General features: G+C 49.4%; 1 protein-coding gene across 1 annotated transcript in view; it reads left to right on the forward strand.

Annotated features, from left to right (window-relative positions):
* ANAPC1 (anaphase promoting complex subunit 1) overlaps window positions 1–16,477 on the forward strand; it is a 2,053,226-nt gene that overhangs the window by 531,662 nt on the left and 1,505,087 nt on the right. The window contains exon 15 of the mRNA XM_069606837.1: window positions 4,042–4,102. Within this exon, the coding sequence (XP_069462938.1) occupies window positions 4,042–4,102 (61 nt within the window). The remainder of the gene's footprint in view (window positions 1–4,041; window positions 4,103–16,477) is intronic.

Genomic DNA, 16,477 nt, shown 5'->3' on the forward strand with positions numbered 1-16,477 from the left:
ACAGTTGAGCATAACCTGCCATTCAACCCATCCATTGCGGATCCTTTAGCCTCCTTATGGCAGCACTCTTGTACTATTCCCCCTATGAATGCCACTTTTACAGGAAAGTATAGGCCGGCAAGGGGAGACCCTTCTTTCCTCAACACACACCCTTCCCCGGAAGGGTTGGTTATACAGGCTCCCACTATTTCCACCAGAACTGCGGTATCCACTTCCAATCTGCATACAGACAGAGAGGTGAAAGAAATCTGCTGCATTGGCCAGAAAGGTGTTCACCTCTGGCAGCATGGTGCTCAAAGCCACTAACCTAGCATGTGGATTCGCCAAGTACTCCTTTTGGCTTATGGAAGGCTGTGGAACATGCTGCTGAATACATCCCTGAGGGTGCCATGCGGGACAGATTTTTACAGCTAGTGGAGGAAGGCAAGGAGGTAGCCAAACAGTCATGGCAAACAGGCCTGCACAAAGCAGACTTCGTTGGCACAGCAGTGGGTTCAGCAGTAGTGCTAAAAACTTCTGGCTTCTCTCCGAATGTTCAGAACCTTTGAAGGCGACATGCTTTTCGGCCAGAAAATCAGATGAATCCTTAGAGAAATGTAAGGAATAAAAGTTGGCTGCTAAATCATTGGCCCTAGTCGCGCAGTCTACCAAATCTTCCTTCAGCTTTGCCTCCAGGAGCAGAGTCTATAGTCATTATGTACCCTATGGCATGAAGGCGCAGCTCCTGCAAGCCAGGCAAGGGCAGGGGCGCTTCTTGTGTCCCATAAGGGGCAGAGGGGCCTCTCGAGGCCAGCAAGCAGCAACAGCGGCAAGGTCTCCCGCGCCCTCTAAGCCGATTTGATCGTCCCCTCCGTCAATGCACCGGTTGGTGGACGGTTGGCAGAGCTTTGGTCCCAGTGGCAGGAAATAACTTCTAATGCATGGGCCCTGCTGTTGATACAGTGGGGTTACTCTTTGGCTTTTCTTAAGATGCTTCCAGACAGTCCCCCACCTCCCCCAATCCAACCGGGACAGGAGCTCCAGGAAGAACGGAGCGCCCTGTTGTTGAAGGATGCCGTGGAAGAGCTCTCTCGATCAGAGAGGGCTGGGTTGGTATTCCCGGTATTTTCAGGTGCTCAAAAAGGGGGGCGGTCTCAGTCCCATACTGGACCTCAGGGCTTGAACAAATCCTTGAGAAAAGCAAATTCTAGATGGTGACGTTAAGAGAGGTTCTCCACGCTCTCGAACTTCTGGACTGGCTAGTGTCAATAGACCTACAGGACGCTTATTTCCATGTGCCGATACACCAAAAGAACGTTAAGGTTCCTCATAGGGGACAAGCAATATCAATTCAAAGTGCTTCTCTTCTGGTTGACCTCCGTGCCAAGGGTCTTCACCAAGCTCATGGTGGTAGTCGCGGCTACCCTCAGGAGATCCGGAATCAATGCGTTTCTATACTTGGACGACTGGCTGATCTGAGGGAAGTTGGCGGGGCAAGTCGGGTCTCACCTGGAAGACACCTGCCTACTACTGCACAGGCTGGGCTTCTCGCTCAACTTCAAGTCCCATTTGACACCAGTTCAGTGGCTTTCAGCGGCCCCAGTTAATCGGAGCAGTCCTAGACACTCGGGTAGGCAAGGCTTGTCCACCCGATGAGAGACTCAGCAACATAGCCCAGATGGTGCATTTGTTTCAGAACCACACCACCCTTCCAGCGGCTTCCTTCCTCCACCTCTTCAGTCTCATGGCCTCTCGTGTTTTTCTAGTGCCAGAGGCGATACTCCGTATGAGATCCCTCCAGTGGCTCCTGAGGGACTAGTGGTCCCAGTATGTGGGAGCGCTCACGGATCGCCTTTCAGTGTCCAGCCAGGTAGTCAGCGAACTCGGCTGGTGGAACATGCGCAGCAATCTATTGGCGGGGAACTCTTCTGGCCTCCTTGGCCCCATGCCTGAGTGGTCACGGATGAGTCCCTGAAGGGTTGGGGGCACCTGCTGCAAGGATTTGCAGGTGAGCGGCCTCCGGTCACCATCAGAAGCCAGGTGGCATATGAACATGCTAGAGTTGCTGGCCATCAGGTTAGCCCCGAGGGCTTTTGCCCCATCTCTCGGAGGGAAGCATGTCCTCGTCCTGACAGACAACACAGTGGCCATGCACTACCTCAACAAGCAGGGTGGTGTACACTCCCATCCACTCTGTACAGAGGCAATTCAGCAGTGGTTCTGGGTGCGACAGAACCAAATCTCGGTCTCTACAGTTAATCTGACGGGGAAGAGAACTCCTTGGCGGATGCTGTGAGCAGGCAGAGCACGGTCTTGCATGAGTGGGAACTGTGCCAGGAAGTCCTAGAGGAGGTCTTCACTCTCTGGGGTACCTCTGCAGTAGATCCAATAGGAAGTGCAAACAATTTTGCTCGAAGGAAATCCCAGCGAACGGCGCACTGGGGGGGATGCTTTTATGGTGGATTGCATCTTCCCTCGCCACTACGCTTTCCCCGTGATGCCTGTCATCCGTTGTGTACTCAGGAGGTTGAATAGATTTTGACCATGATCTTTATTGCCCCGGATTGGGCGAGTATAACGTGGTACTCCGATCTCCTGGATCTGACCATCTGTCCACCTCACCAGGTACCTCAGCGTCCAGATCTCCTAACTCAGTCGGAGGGTCGGGTGCTCCACCGACCCCAGATTCCCTCAACCTACATGCATGGCTCTTGAGAGGATAAGGTATGATGACTGGGACCTCTCAGAGGAGGTACTTGAGGTGTTTCTGGCTGCACGCAGACCTTTTACACGATCTCTGTAGCGTGCAGGTGGAGAAGATTTGAGGCGTGGTAACGCGAGACGGACACAATCTCTTGCCCCACCACCACAGTGATGGAGTTCCTTCTGTCACTGGCCTCTTCAGGCCTTCAGGTTGCCACAGTCGAAGGTTATTTGGCGGCCCTGTCTGTGTTTGGCCAAGGTTCCTTTTTTATTATTCCGGTCATGGCCCAGTTCCTGAAGGGACTTCTCAACAAGTTTCTGTCAAACCCCATTTGTTGCCCCAGATTGGGATTTTAATCTGGTTTTGACCTACTTGATGGTGGTTCTGTTTGAGCCTATGCAGTCATGTTTTTAAGACAGCCTTCTTGGTCGCAATCCCATCTGCCAGGAGGGTTAGCGAACTGCAAGCCTTGTGCTTCAAACCTCACTTCCGGAACTTCTTTCATGAGAAAGTCTCTCTTAAAGATATTTGGGACTGGATGCCAATGCAAATCTTCCCAGGATTCTTCCCGATCATAAAGTCGGGATGTTGAGTCAGAGGAAATCCCAGATACCCATTCATACATCCAGCCAGATCTGATTAGGACCACCCTGAGCTCGCAACTTGGACTCTAAAAGTTGTGACCATAATTGCCACACATTGGTTTCCATGCCTACTAGGTAAACCCAGCCTTGTTTTGGAGTTTCACTGACCACCCAACTGCAGATTGCCATTTTAATTGCCCCCCGCCCCCAAAGAACTAGCATGTATTCCTTAATCACAAATTGGTTGCAACACTGTGTAGCTTATGAAAGTATTACTAGCAGTTGCCATCAACCAGTGAGTTAAACACAAGGGGGGGGGCGACCTACTCTGTGAAATAGACTCCACAAACCTTTTTGAAGCACTTGTCCTCGGGGGTTCTAAGGATTGTGCGGAACAAGCACACTGTTGCACCGCCATTTAGGCAATTAATAGTCTCAAAGGGGAAAAAAAGATCAGTCAACTGTGTGGTAAAACCAAAATTACATGGAGACTCTCTGTGAGTGCCACTTTGAAACTTCTATCTGAACAGGTGGTTATAGAGAATCGATACACAGTAGGATTGCATGAAGAGTAGCACAAAAGTTAAACGGGTGTCAATCAGTTATGTGTGCAGGATCAGTATGATTATTAATTTTTTTGATACGTTGTGTATTTACCTGATTATTTTCTCCATCAATAAAGTTACCTTTTAAAGCGAAATGCTGCTTCATTTTGGTATTGAAAATATAGTTTGTCCTTTTCCTAATTTTAATTTTTTGTTTTATTTGTTTTAGGAACTGAGCAATGGTTCTATGGTGAGGTTTGGGATACCAGAAATAGCAACTTCCGAGTTAGGTAAGGGCTATGTATCATGTAGTGATTACGCTATCATACGCATGTGTAGGGAAGGTTATTTAGTCTGAGCCCTAGATGGGTTCTAAAGAGGATATTTCGTTTTGTTCACATGTCAGCACTCTTCTAAATGTTGCTTTCATTGTCAAGTTCACTTCAGGCTCCCAGTTTGTTCAATGTGGATGACACTATCTTTTTATTAAATGCATAATTGTTGGTTGTACTGATGTTGCACACCAATACTTAACCATGCTCTTATGTAACAAGAACTGCCTCAGCCCACCAGCAGCAAAGACATGCAACATTCAAACTGGTAATGGCTGACAATTCGGGGGCAATTTCAAACTTCACCTTTGCCTAGCAACAGTCATCCCTTGGCTGGAATGTGGATTGGGACCAGCCAATCCCAACCCCCATTTCAGGTCAGGCCACAAACACACTAATTTTGGCCAAAGAACATGGTTGGCCGGCATGGCAGGTTTATTTTGAGTATATGGTACTCAAAATTGCATTAAGCAATTAGAAAAATGTGCACCTGAGTGCACCAGTAAAGTGTAGAACTCTGCCTAGGCACATCTACAATTAAGTGTTTCTACAGAAAACTATAAAATAGTTTCACCACTGTAATGTGATTTGTGCTACATTGAACAATAAAGGAAAGTCATGAAAGGAGGCTGTCCTGCTCCACTGGTAACCTTAGAGGGGCTGACCAGTGCTCCCAAAATAAGTGAGTCGAGCCTAGCGAGTGAAGCAAAAGGGCATTACTTACCTCTAAAATAATGACAGTGGTTCAAGATGTAGAAAATAGCTGGGATCCCATTGATGTCAATGGAAGGAAACATGCAAATCATTCTTAACATGTATTATCACTGACTGAGTCTCATTGTGTAAAACACTAGAAAAACTGAGCTTGTTGTGCTTGTGGGCTACATTTTGGGGGGGGGCTTACTATGGTGGTATGCCATCCCATTTTGGCTCAACTGTATGGAAATAAACCTATAATCTACCTTCTGTGCCTCATATCCTTTGAATTGTGTGAAAGGCTGTGAGATCTGACAACTGGAAGGTTTTAAATGAATCCTTACCTCTTGCATTGGTTTGGGTGACCCCTCCAGACAGTTGTTTTTCAGCTTGTCATGCCATGGCAGTAGGGGGTAAGACCTCTTGGCCAAGACCTTGGAACTTCCAAGGTAGGCAGTAAATTAAACTTGAGGCGCATGTAATTGCCTCATTTATGGTTGTGGAAAAGAGCCCATAAGCTTGGGGTCGAGGGGACATTATCTGAAGGTAAATGCTTCATGTATTCCCAAACTAAGGATTTTGTTATGTCATTATCTTACTGTGCTTTTCAACTGCACTGCATCACCACTGTAGCAGTTTTACGGCACCAGATCCTTGTCTGAGTTGTATTGTACCATGTATCCCAAATCAACTACATTTTGGCAATAGTCAAGTTGTTCAAATTGTCATTAAATACCATACTTGGCAGATTGTATTTAATTCTAATCCATAGTGTTATTCTTAAGCATAGTGAATAAGTCTGTACACTTTACATCGTACTGACCATTAGCAAAGTCTTGTATTGTGGGCCGGATTGGCTCAAATGGGGCTGAGCATGATGCATCCCTATTTGCAAGGTGGAATTGCAGCTCCAGAGTTCCTAGCACACATCCGGGAAGTCCAATTGCACTTGGCTCGAGTCAGATTATGTTTAGATTTGAATGAGTTAACAGCTGTGCGTTTTGCCAACACTCAATTACTTTTGTGCTGTTTGATTGATCACATTTGACTTCTGTTAGCCTGTTCATTTCAGTTGTTTTAAGAGTCATTTACGATCATCTTTGTAGCTTTAGCACTAGTATGCTTTGTAAGAACATTATGTTCAATGTATTGCTTCTTTGGTCTTGCTGGAACTGCATTTCCCAACAGCACCTGTTAGCTATTTATTTTCCAGACCGGTGATTTTGCGCCACTGTGTTTTAGCCGGTTTCTGCTGGTTCATGTCTGGTATGCCTGGTTCGCTTTAAAAGGTCTTCTCCTACTCCTCTTTTAATTTCAACTATACAGAAGGTATTTTGACCCCACAGTGTCTTTGACAACTGCAGTGACTTCTACTTGGGCTTAAATGTATCCTTTTACCATTTCGGCCTGCTGTGCTCTCTAATCTCGAGTGCCAGCTCCACCTGCCTGCCTGTCTGGGTTGTAAAAACATTGCCTGTTGAATGTGTAGGTGTGACTGAAGCTCGCCCATTGACCGGACCAGCTTCTAGGAGGAAGGAAAGTCTTGCCTGTTACCTTGCAATGTACTTGGTTGTCCATCCCCAGTACTGTGAACACTCGGGATCCTGTTACAGCTTGGATGGCTTTAGTCTCTGACTTTGAATGTTTGAATAACATCCCAGTGGATCTCTACGTTAGCGGCCTGCAGGTCCTTGTTGGTGCTACCGTCTTGAGTTCTCACACCGGACATGGTGGAGACTTTCCCTTGTCTCCAGTTTCTGTATTAATTACTAATCTCGAAATTCCTTAGGTCAGGGTTCCTCAGAATCATTGGCACCTGCAGAGCTGGCAGCCTGCCGATTGCATTATCAATGTTGGTTCGCCCTCTACAGCCACTGTGTTTAGTGCAGGACGTGAATATATTACTGTAGAAGCCCCTGACCTTACAGAGCTCTTGGATGATTGTAACTCTAATCTTTGGCCATAATCCCTACCCTCCTCACCTAAAACCAGACATGTAACTTCACCTACTTTGTTTACTAAGTTTCTTACTAATGAATCAAGAAGGTCTCCTTACTTAATGCCCACTCCCTTCTGCAACATGCACTGGAGCTTTCTCATTTTCTGGTATTATCAATAGTTGACCTTCTGACAGTCACTGAGACCTGGCTCCATGAGGCCGCCTTCCATGCTTCCACCCTGGCTATCCCAGAAGACTACAGTCTGCTTAGGGCTGTCGGGGTGAGTGCTAGAGGAGGAGGGGATTGCCTTTCTCTACAAAAGTCACCTTCATATATACATCTCTAATGTTGTATCACCAGACAATTGTGAATACTCTTTTAGTAAAATCGATCTTGGATCCTCACTCTTCTATTGCCTTTGTGATCTTATACAGAACTCCACACAAAACACCATTTTTTAAAGAACCATTTCTTGCCATCTGCTGTGATAATATTGAAACCCTCTTCCCATTTGTTACGATTTGAGGGATTTCAACCTGTTGGCTGAGGATGATCAAGACTTGGATGGTGTCTCCCTTATAAATGCCTTAGAGGCGTTAGGTTTTAGTCTGCATGTGAAGACTGCCACCCACAAAGATGCCAACATACTTGACTGGATCCATCCTATAGCATTAAAATCTCGCCATTTAGGGTTTCTCCCTGTCCTTGGTCTGATCATTTTTCAATTCTCTTTGAAATATTTCTACCTCTGAGTCATCTTGCTTAACGGTCTCGCCAAAGAGAATTAAAAAGATTTGAAACAGAGACCACCAAGGGGTGCAGACCAAGAAGGCAGCGTGAGGACTGAGCTCCACTGCTTGCTGCCAAAGCAGAGCTCCAGAAGGCCCCTCCCCCCCCGAACTTCCTGTGAGCACCCTGGTGGGAGCAGTGCCTGGAGGTGGAAGGGTGCTGAGCGATGAGTTCCAGCTGTCACCCTGCTCCCCTGAGGGGCAGTTGGGGTCACGCTGTGTGCCTGCCCTAAACCCACGCAGAGGAGCCGGCATACCAGAGCCTCCTGGTGGCCACAAACCTTTGGAGGCTGCAGCAGGGAGAGTGAAACCACCCAGGGGCAGCCAGAGGCTAGCAGGGCTTGCAGGATGGTGGTGTGAGGAGCTGTGGTCTGCCCCAAGCAGAATCCAGCAGCCCCCGGACTGGCTGGGGAAGTGTGGCCTAGCGAGGGACGTGTCGGCCAGGAGCACCACAGGCTGTTGGGGGTGAAGCCAGGAGATCTGAGAGGGCCCCCCCACCCCATGGTGAGAACATTGAGGTGACTTTCGGAGCACCTTCAGTCAACCGGGAACACCAGGAGGCCTGAAGTGGAAGGGTGCAGCCTTGAGAAGCAGCAGCGGGCCGCCCAGCCAAGATTAAGGGACAAACACAAATGTAGCATTGCCAGTGATTCCCAAGATCCTGGTGGAGCAGCAGGATGCAAATGGTGAAGGTGGAAAGATCCGGAGAAGTCCCAGAGGCGGGCCCAAGAGACTGATTGGAGCGCAGGGACCCTTGAGGCTTTTGACAGGCCACCCTGGGGAGACTCGGGGGATCTGGAAGGGGTGAACAGTTGAGACAGACACTAAAACTTGCGGCTAGCCCGCCTGGGGTACATGAATCGTGATCCCCTGGAGGATAGATGGGCCCAGGCTGGACCAAGCAACGGAGCAGAGGGGCGGCCAAGGGAGACACGGGTGAGCCCCCTTGAACGTCCTCGGTAGGCTCTAAGACACCCTGCCACGTGGGAACCACCAGGTTGATGAGCGGATGAGGGATGGCGACGCTGGAGGGGAGCTGTGAACCGGCAGTGGGACCACTGGTGTGGGGCCCACAGAGGCCTGGCACGGCGACACGCTGAGGCCGTCGGAGCCTGGTGAGGGGAGAGTGTGGGGCTCAAAACGTGGATCTCGCTCCGTCCAATGATGAGAAGCAAGAGATCTCAGGACTCCAATCCCTGCAGCGTTAACGGAGCGTGCCAGTGACGGACAACGGAGGGGAGCAGAACGGGAAAGACACCATTTGGAGGGGACAGCCACCCCAGCTCTCACTAACAACATCCATGCATCGGTCTGTGACCTGAAGGGTAGGGTGGACAAGTTTGAGGACAAAATGGAGGGGATGGAGAACAACCACTCGCAGGTAGACCTACGGACATGAAATGAAGCGCGATTCATGGACTTGGAGACCCGGGAGGAGGAAACCCTGTTGAAACTGAAGGATCTCGAAAACCGGGAAAGCCGGAACATTTGTATCCTGGGACTACGAGAACAAAAGGGGCAGACCGCCGCTGACATGGTGTTAGGCAGAAACCTGTGCAGTTCCCTTAGGGACCACTGCAAAAGATTTAAGACTACAGGTGTTGGCAGTAAAACCACTTGGTAGCAGTCTGTACCACCCAGATTTACCTGGTAGCTGTGGCTGAGCAGTCAGACTTCCCTCAAGAAGAGTTAGGCAGTATGCAAAGTATACACAATAGGCACTCAGATACAATAATACAAGCAAACACTGACCAGAGCTTTGGTATCAAGGTATATAATTATTTATTTAAAAACACACAGTTTGAAACACTCCAGCACTCTTATTGTAAAATATTCTAAACACAGTTACTATTGTAATATATACACCCCTTTTTCCTTATCAGATAAGTCACAGTAAAACACCACTTATTTTCATACAGAGGTGCGCGCTTAACTAGATTGCACTCCAATAAGTTTGTGAGAAAGGAAGGGAAAAAGACAGAATATGGAAAGGTACACCACTCTAAGATTCAGGAACACTATAAGCAAGGCAGAAGAGCAAATGTCACTGGTGAGCCAAAGTCCAAAGGCTGGGCCCACTCTTAGAGAGAGCAGAGCACAAATGCGCCCAAGATCACACAGTTACACTAGGCTTAGAAAGTCTTGCAGAGGGTTCAAAAAGAGTTTAGAGAGGCTTAGGAAAGTTTAGCCAGGGTGTCCCAGGCTAACCCAGGTTCGAAAGCCGGGGGCTAAATCTACCCCGTACAGTCGGTAGCAAGGGAAGCCAGGCGGGACACGGTACCTTAAGTGATAAGGATCCTCCAGCGGTGGCAGTTGTTCCTGGTAGTGGGTGCAAGTTGCGTTGTCGTCCAGGGGAAGAGAAGATCTCGACTTAGAGGAAAGATGAAGGTCGTTGCACTACCAGGGCAGAAACCAGCCGCAGAGTTTTCCGGTTAAAGGTGGTACCTTTGTTTCGCAGTCGTGGTAAAATGTGGTATCCCGGTTGCCGGGGTGCTTGGCACGGGCAAGGCGGCCACGAGGTACGTCGGGAAAGCGAAAAGACGGTGAAACTGGTTATCCCCACCAGTCAAAGGAAGAAGACTCTCCGGCGGGAGATCTCCTCTGTCGTTGGGAAAAGTGGTGAGGCAGTCCAGCAGGGCTCCACCGGTAGTGGTGTCGTGGCAGGTAGGCTCAGCTTCTCCCTCGTCGGATTCTTAGGTCCTGTGGCGACTTCTGAAGTTCGAGTCCCCAAAGCCCTGCTTTTATGCAGCAAACCCCCATTCACTCAGCCTAGCTGTCACTCAAACATGCTAAGTGGTGAGCCGGCCAGCTCACCACTTGGGCCAATCAGGATGGAGTGTGACTTGAGTTGCCTAGGCAACTCAGTCCAGGGTGCCTAAATTTCCCTCCACCCCTCCTAAGTACCCCAGACAGAGTGGCACCACTTTGGAGGGCTTCTGTGGAGAAGCCCGCCAAAAAGTGGAACAAAGGGCTCAACTTGGGTTGGAGTCACAGAAGAGAACACAAACACATTTTAGAATCAAGTTTTGGCAAAAAACACCAACCGGAGAATTAATATTTCTCCAGCATGGGGCCTGGCATGGATTCACATGCTCATGAATATTCCCCGTCGTCAGGCTGGGAATCCTCGGTAAAGAAAAAATCAGTATCAGTTTCGTTTCTGATCTGTCTTTCGTAGTAGTAACCAATCACTGATCTCTGCGTCATACCGACCACAGCCAATGACTGCCCTCTACCTAAGCCCCGCCTCTGGCAGCCATCTTCAGATTTTTACTGCACGTTCAAGTGTTGGGATCCTCGTGCTATTGCTCTCGAGCGTTAGTGCTATTTTTTCACGTTTTTTCTTAAAAACTTCGATTTTTTTCGGTCAAAAAGAGCCTCAAGCTCCACTGTTTCTTCATCCGATCAACGGGGACCCGTGTCGGATTCGTCTACGCCCCTCAAGGGTGAAGATTTCGTCGAGCCACACTTTTGGAGGACTCCAGAAGTTTCCCAGGCCCATCTCTGACATGGCCCAGGAGAAGGGAAGCTCGACGCCCGGAAAGCTGTTCAGGGTCTGCCCTGGATGCCAGCTTCAGAATGTCTTTAAGAAAGACGAACACTCCTTTTGTCTTTACTGCCTACATGAGGACAAGACGCACGTGGAGAAGGACTGTGCGTTTTGCGGCAATATGTCGGAGCGGACCATGAAGGACCGCCATCAACGTCTCGCCAACTGGCTGGAAGGGAAGAGCCCGTCAGGCGAGAAGAAGAAGAAATCCGAGCAGTCTTCTAAGACCTTTGAGAACGCCCCGGCGACGGGGGGTCCAACACAAGGCCAAGCACCACGAGTCCGCTGGCACCGGGAGCGCCAAACGGTCGGGCTCTACGGGCGCCAGGCAGGGCGCATCCTCCCCGGCACCATCAACCCCGAGCCAACGCTCTGGTTCGGGTAAGAGGAAGGCCGAGCACCCGGCGAAGCTCCTGGAGAGGCCCCGGTCGAGCTCGAAGGCCCCATCGGAGGGAGAGCGAGGCAGTGTCCCTCCCCCCAAGGAGAAGGCGGTGAGCGCACCTAAGGTGGTGAAAGTCTTAATCCATCCGGCCAAGGCCTCTATCGAGACAGTCGCGGCGGCCCTGGCTCAGCCTTTGGAGGCTACACCAGTGGTGGCGACCTCGGGGCTCAGAGTCTCCCTGCCACCGCGGAGGGAGTCCTCTTTTATGCCCATCGACAGGACCCCCGTGAAACCTCCGACGGAGAAGAAAAAGGGGGGGGGGCAGGAGGTCGTCGTGGATTCGGCCTCCACCTCTGAGGAGGAGCTGATCGAAGTCTTAAGCCACGGCGTTGGCGTGGAAGAAGACCTGCCCGTCGGGAGGGATCCTGACGTAGGAGACGACGATAACGTTGAGGGTGCCGACGGGGCCCCTGACCGCCCGTCGGACTCCCCTCAACCAGCGCCGCAAGACAACTCGGCGGCCATTTTGTTGGCTATACAGTCCTTATGCTCGGAGATAAGGATGAGACTGCCGTTACCACCAGCGGAGGAACTGCTCCCGACGGGGGACCCAAGTGGTAGCGCATCTACGCCACAAGGCAATGCACATCTACCCTTACCTGGACGATTGGCTCATTCAGTCCTGCTCTAGCAACCCAGCACACAGCAAAGACCATTCAACTTTTCACATTGCTAGGCTTCTCTATCAACTATCCGAAGCCCTGTATAGTGCCATCTCAGAACCCTCTGTTCCTGGGCACCCGACTCCACGCAGTCTTGTGTTCAGCGACTCCCTCAGAAGAGAGGGTGAAGGCCATCCTGGAAAAGATCCAACTGCTGTCGGCAGCGACCATTGCAACAGTTCAGTCAATAAAACCTCTGCTGGGTATGTCATCTTCCTGCATCCATGTGATCCCCTTTTGCAGTCTTCGGATGAGACCCCTTCCAGAATTTCTGGATGCCAGGTGGCAAGGTGGCAGTAAGTCACAGGCACATGGACAGACAAGATCGCCCTTAATCGGGCTTTCCGTCAAACCCTGCAATGGCTGTCACTCAGGGAGCTCCTTTTCAGATCAACTCCCTACCTGGCTACAGTCATGACCAATGCCTCTCTAGAAGGTTGGGGAGCCCTCACAGGACATTCTCATGCCAGAGGCCTGGCTCCTGTAAGTAAAGAAGTTGCACATAAACATCCTGTATATGCGGGCGGTCTTTTGGACCCTCACGTCTTTCCAGCCTCAGCTCCAGTGCTGAGGGTCTTCATGGACAACACCAGCATCAAAGTTTACATCAGGAAAAGGGGCGGGACGCGCTGCCCTGATCTCTCCATGGAAGCCCAGTCTCTGTTACTGTGCCATTCTTCAGCGTATGTTTGTTCCTTTTCACCTGGCAGGAGTCAAGATCACCATTTCACACTCTCAGCAGGGAGCTGTGGTCCTGCCACCAATGGGAGTTTAAGCAAGCACAAGTATTGCGGCTCTTCAGCAAATGGGGTCTTCCTCAGATCAACCTCTTTGCGACAGCTGGCAACTCCAAATGTCAGAAGTTTGACAGCAGATATCCTCAGCCGAGGAGTCTGGGGGATGCTTCCTTGTTCCCCTGGGGCGGGGGTGGGGGCTCTTCCTTTCCCTCCATTTCCACTGCTACTATGTGTGGTCATCACACTCAGACGTTGCCCCTGCAGAATGATCCTCATTGCACCAACGTAGCCAAGGCAAATCTGGTGCTCCGATCATCTCCATCTGTCGGTGCTTCCTGCCATTAAGTAAAAAACAAATGAACAGGGTCAAAGAACCCAATACACCCACTCCTATAATGGATTACCACATTGCCACAATAGTTGCTGATTTATTAGACACAATTTATATATATATATCACAATGTGATAGGGGACTTCAAAGCTGTCACAGGAAACTCAAAAGTTTACATACAATATCAGCATATGGTGCAATTAGTGCTCACCCGGAGTAAATAACTCAGATTGTGATACAAAAACACATACATACTCTGAGAACATAGAAGGATCACATGAGTAGGAAATGATAAAATAACAGTACAAGGTGCTTCAATGCACAATTATAAAACAGTGTGTGAGTTGGACACTGGAACTTAGTCATATAGACAACACAACCGTGTTTCGCCCTTAAAGAGCTGAATTATGTATCTGCTGTTGTGTCGGCCTTCATCTGGACGAAGCAAGTAATGGTGGGAGTATCCTGTGGACTCTGTCAAAAAGAAATCGGACAGGGAGGCATGTGGGGTTCTCGGCAACAACATATATTTACTTTTTAATGGCACTGTATGCATAATTAGATAATGAATGTCTCCATTTGGAGGCTGATCCCCAATTCTTACCGTGTTCGGTTGAAACCATGGTCTGGGGTTGCAGACCATCTGGACTCCTATATAGTCCAGACCAGGAAGAACATTGATCCTGTGCAAGTTCTATCTGTCAGCGAGAACCAGAGGTATTAATACCTAATATGCTGCGAGGGAGGTCAGCGATATGTACTAACATCACAAGTCCCAAGAAAAATGGTCTTACCTCACTAATTCTTCACAAGACTGATATATCGGTGTGGAGTGGCATATTTTAATGCTGGTGCATCCGAAAAAAGAACAGAGATCGCACCAATTTAACAAATGAGTACACCTCTATTCGAGTGACATGGGAAGGCATAGTATCCACCCAGAACATGCTATCTCGGCATGTGCTTGTGTTAACAAAAACCCATTCTCAAATGTGAGCCATGTGGAAGGGTGGCCGCGTGAATTAAATATGTTGCTACTGCAGTGCAACAGTGGGGTCTGCAAAGACTCTTACCTGTTGCGGGGGATGGATCCGGACTCCAGAATAGCAGAGCCTCCGGCCGTCTGCAGGTGAAGCCATCTGGTTGTCATGGCTACTTCTGTATTTATATCGGTGGCCATTTTGTACCTGCCAACATGGCAGTGCGAGTAGAACCGTGGCATGTATGCAAAAAGTGCCAAAGGGTCCTTGGAAAAAGAAAAACAATTTAAATGCGTGTACGGGGTCATTCTAGAATTTTGACATCTTAAACGCTTATTGTTGTCATGGCAACCCAACGTGATTAATCATGGCATACAAACTGATGTAATTTTTAAGTTGACAAATGACGGGTGGGAGTGGCCTGTGGGTGATCATGGGGATGCACCTACCATCGCCATTGTGATGCTGCTGGTTCCTGCCATCCAACTGCCTCCACTTCCCAACTTCCTCTCCAGAAAAGGAGGTTCAATCCTGCACCTCGTGCCAACGTGCTGGACCCTGCAGCCTGGCCCCTGCAGCCTTAGAATTTGGACACTATTTGCTGCCTTTGGAATGCAAAAATAACCTTGTTAAGGCCAGAGCTTCCTCTACGTTGACTTGCTACATGCACAAATGGAAGCACTTTACAATGTGGTGCTGGGCGCAGACGTTTTCGCTGTTGCACGCGACTGCCCTGCAGCTCCTCCCATACCCGCTCTCACTGGCCACGCCTGGCCTTGCCAGTGCGTCTATAAAGGTCCACCTGGCTGCCATATCGCGGTGCACATGGGCTCCAATCAGCTCTCCCTGGTTAAGGAGTTCCTCAAGAGTCTTCTCAGAACATTCCTGCCTGTAAAAGCTCCTGCACTGGCGTGAGAACTGAACGTAGTACTGTCTAAACTGATGGGGCCTCCATCTGAACCAATGCATCGTGCCCCTTTGAAGTTTCTGCCTTTGAAAACCGCCTTCCTGGTGGCAATCACCTCAGTCAGGTGGGTAGGGGAGATACAGGCCTTCTCCTGTAAACCACTGTATTTTTCCTTTCCTCGCCACTAAGGTGGTTCTGCAAACTCATCCTTCCCCCATGCCGAAGGTTCTGTCTGACTTTCATCTCAACGGTCGTTTGGTTCTGCCAGTTTTCATTGCGAATCTTCATTCGCCTGCTGAAAGGGCGTTGCATTTGCTGTACATTGTGCATGCCCTCAAGTTTTCAAGTTTTACATGGCACGCACAAATGACTTTCAAAAGACTTTTCAGATTTTCATCAGTTTTAGACCTGTGGTAAAAGAGATGGCCCTGTCTAAGGCTTCCATCTCCAGGTGTCTCTCCGGCTGTATCATACATTGTCATTGTCTGGCCAACATACCTCTTCCAGGCCGGCCGAGAGCCCACTCCACCAGAGCCATTGCAGGGACGACTGCGTTTCTCTCTGGTGTTCCCCTGCTCAACATCTGCAAGGCTGCTACCTGGCGGTCTACCCACACCATCACAAGATTCTACTGTGTTGACTGGTATTCCAGGGAGGAGTCCCAGGTCAGCCAAGCAGTGCTACACAACCTGTTTGTTTGAGGTGAGTTTGTTCCACGGTTACGTGTATTGCTTCTGTGAGTCTTGCCACCTCCTGTGTTTGTGTACATGTACTGCTGTTTAATCATATTTGTTAGGGAGAATTCTCTGTAAAGGCTAATTTCCCAAACCTAGTGAGTCCCCCAGCAGCTTTGCTGGATTTTTGGGGTTTATTTTTTTCTCCTGCTAAGAGTGAGACTCTCTTACTCCCACTCTTAGACATGATTTGAGGTGTTCCTTTGTCTTTTCATGTGTTTTATGGGCTATGGGGTCTTTTACTCCATAGGGTCTCATGTGTTTTTGATGTGGGTTACACAGCACCCTCCGGGCCGTAACCCAGGGGTGTCGTAGTGACCCCCAAACATAGACTCCATACCCTGGGATTGACTACTGTCCCCCAGGGCATGTAAAGTCACCATTGGCTTTACTAGTCCCAAATTATGAACAGAAACCAGTACAAACCATCATATTGTGGACGTACTGGTTCGATTGCCCCGGGGTCTGTTGTTCGAGGTGGCACGTCTCCGTCCCCCCTGATCGAGTTTTGGCTGGTGGCAGTGGATACTACTTTTTATATTCGACGCAAATATATCCCCATGGGA

Source organism: Ambystoma mexicanum, chromosome 4p, assembly GCF_040938575.1.
Source record: "Ambystoma mexicanum isolate Mex_15411 chromosome 4p, UKY_AmexF1_1, whole genome shotgun sequence".
Classification (NCBI taxonomy): domain Eukaryota; kingdom Metazoa; phylum Chordata; class Amphibia; order Caudata; family Ambystomatidae; genus Ambystoma; species Ambystoma mexicanum.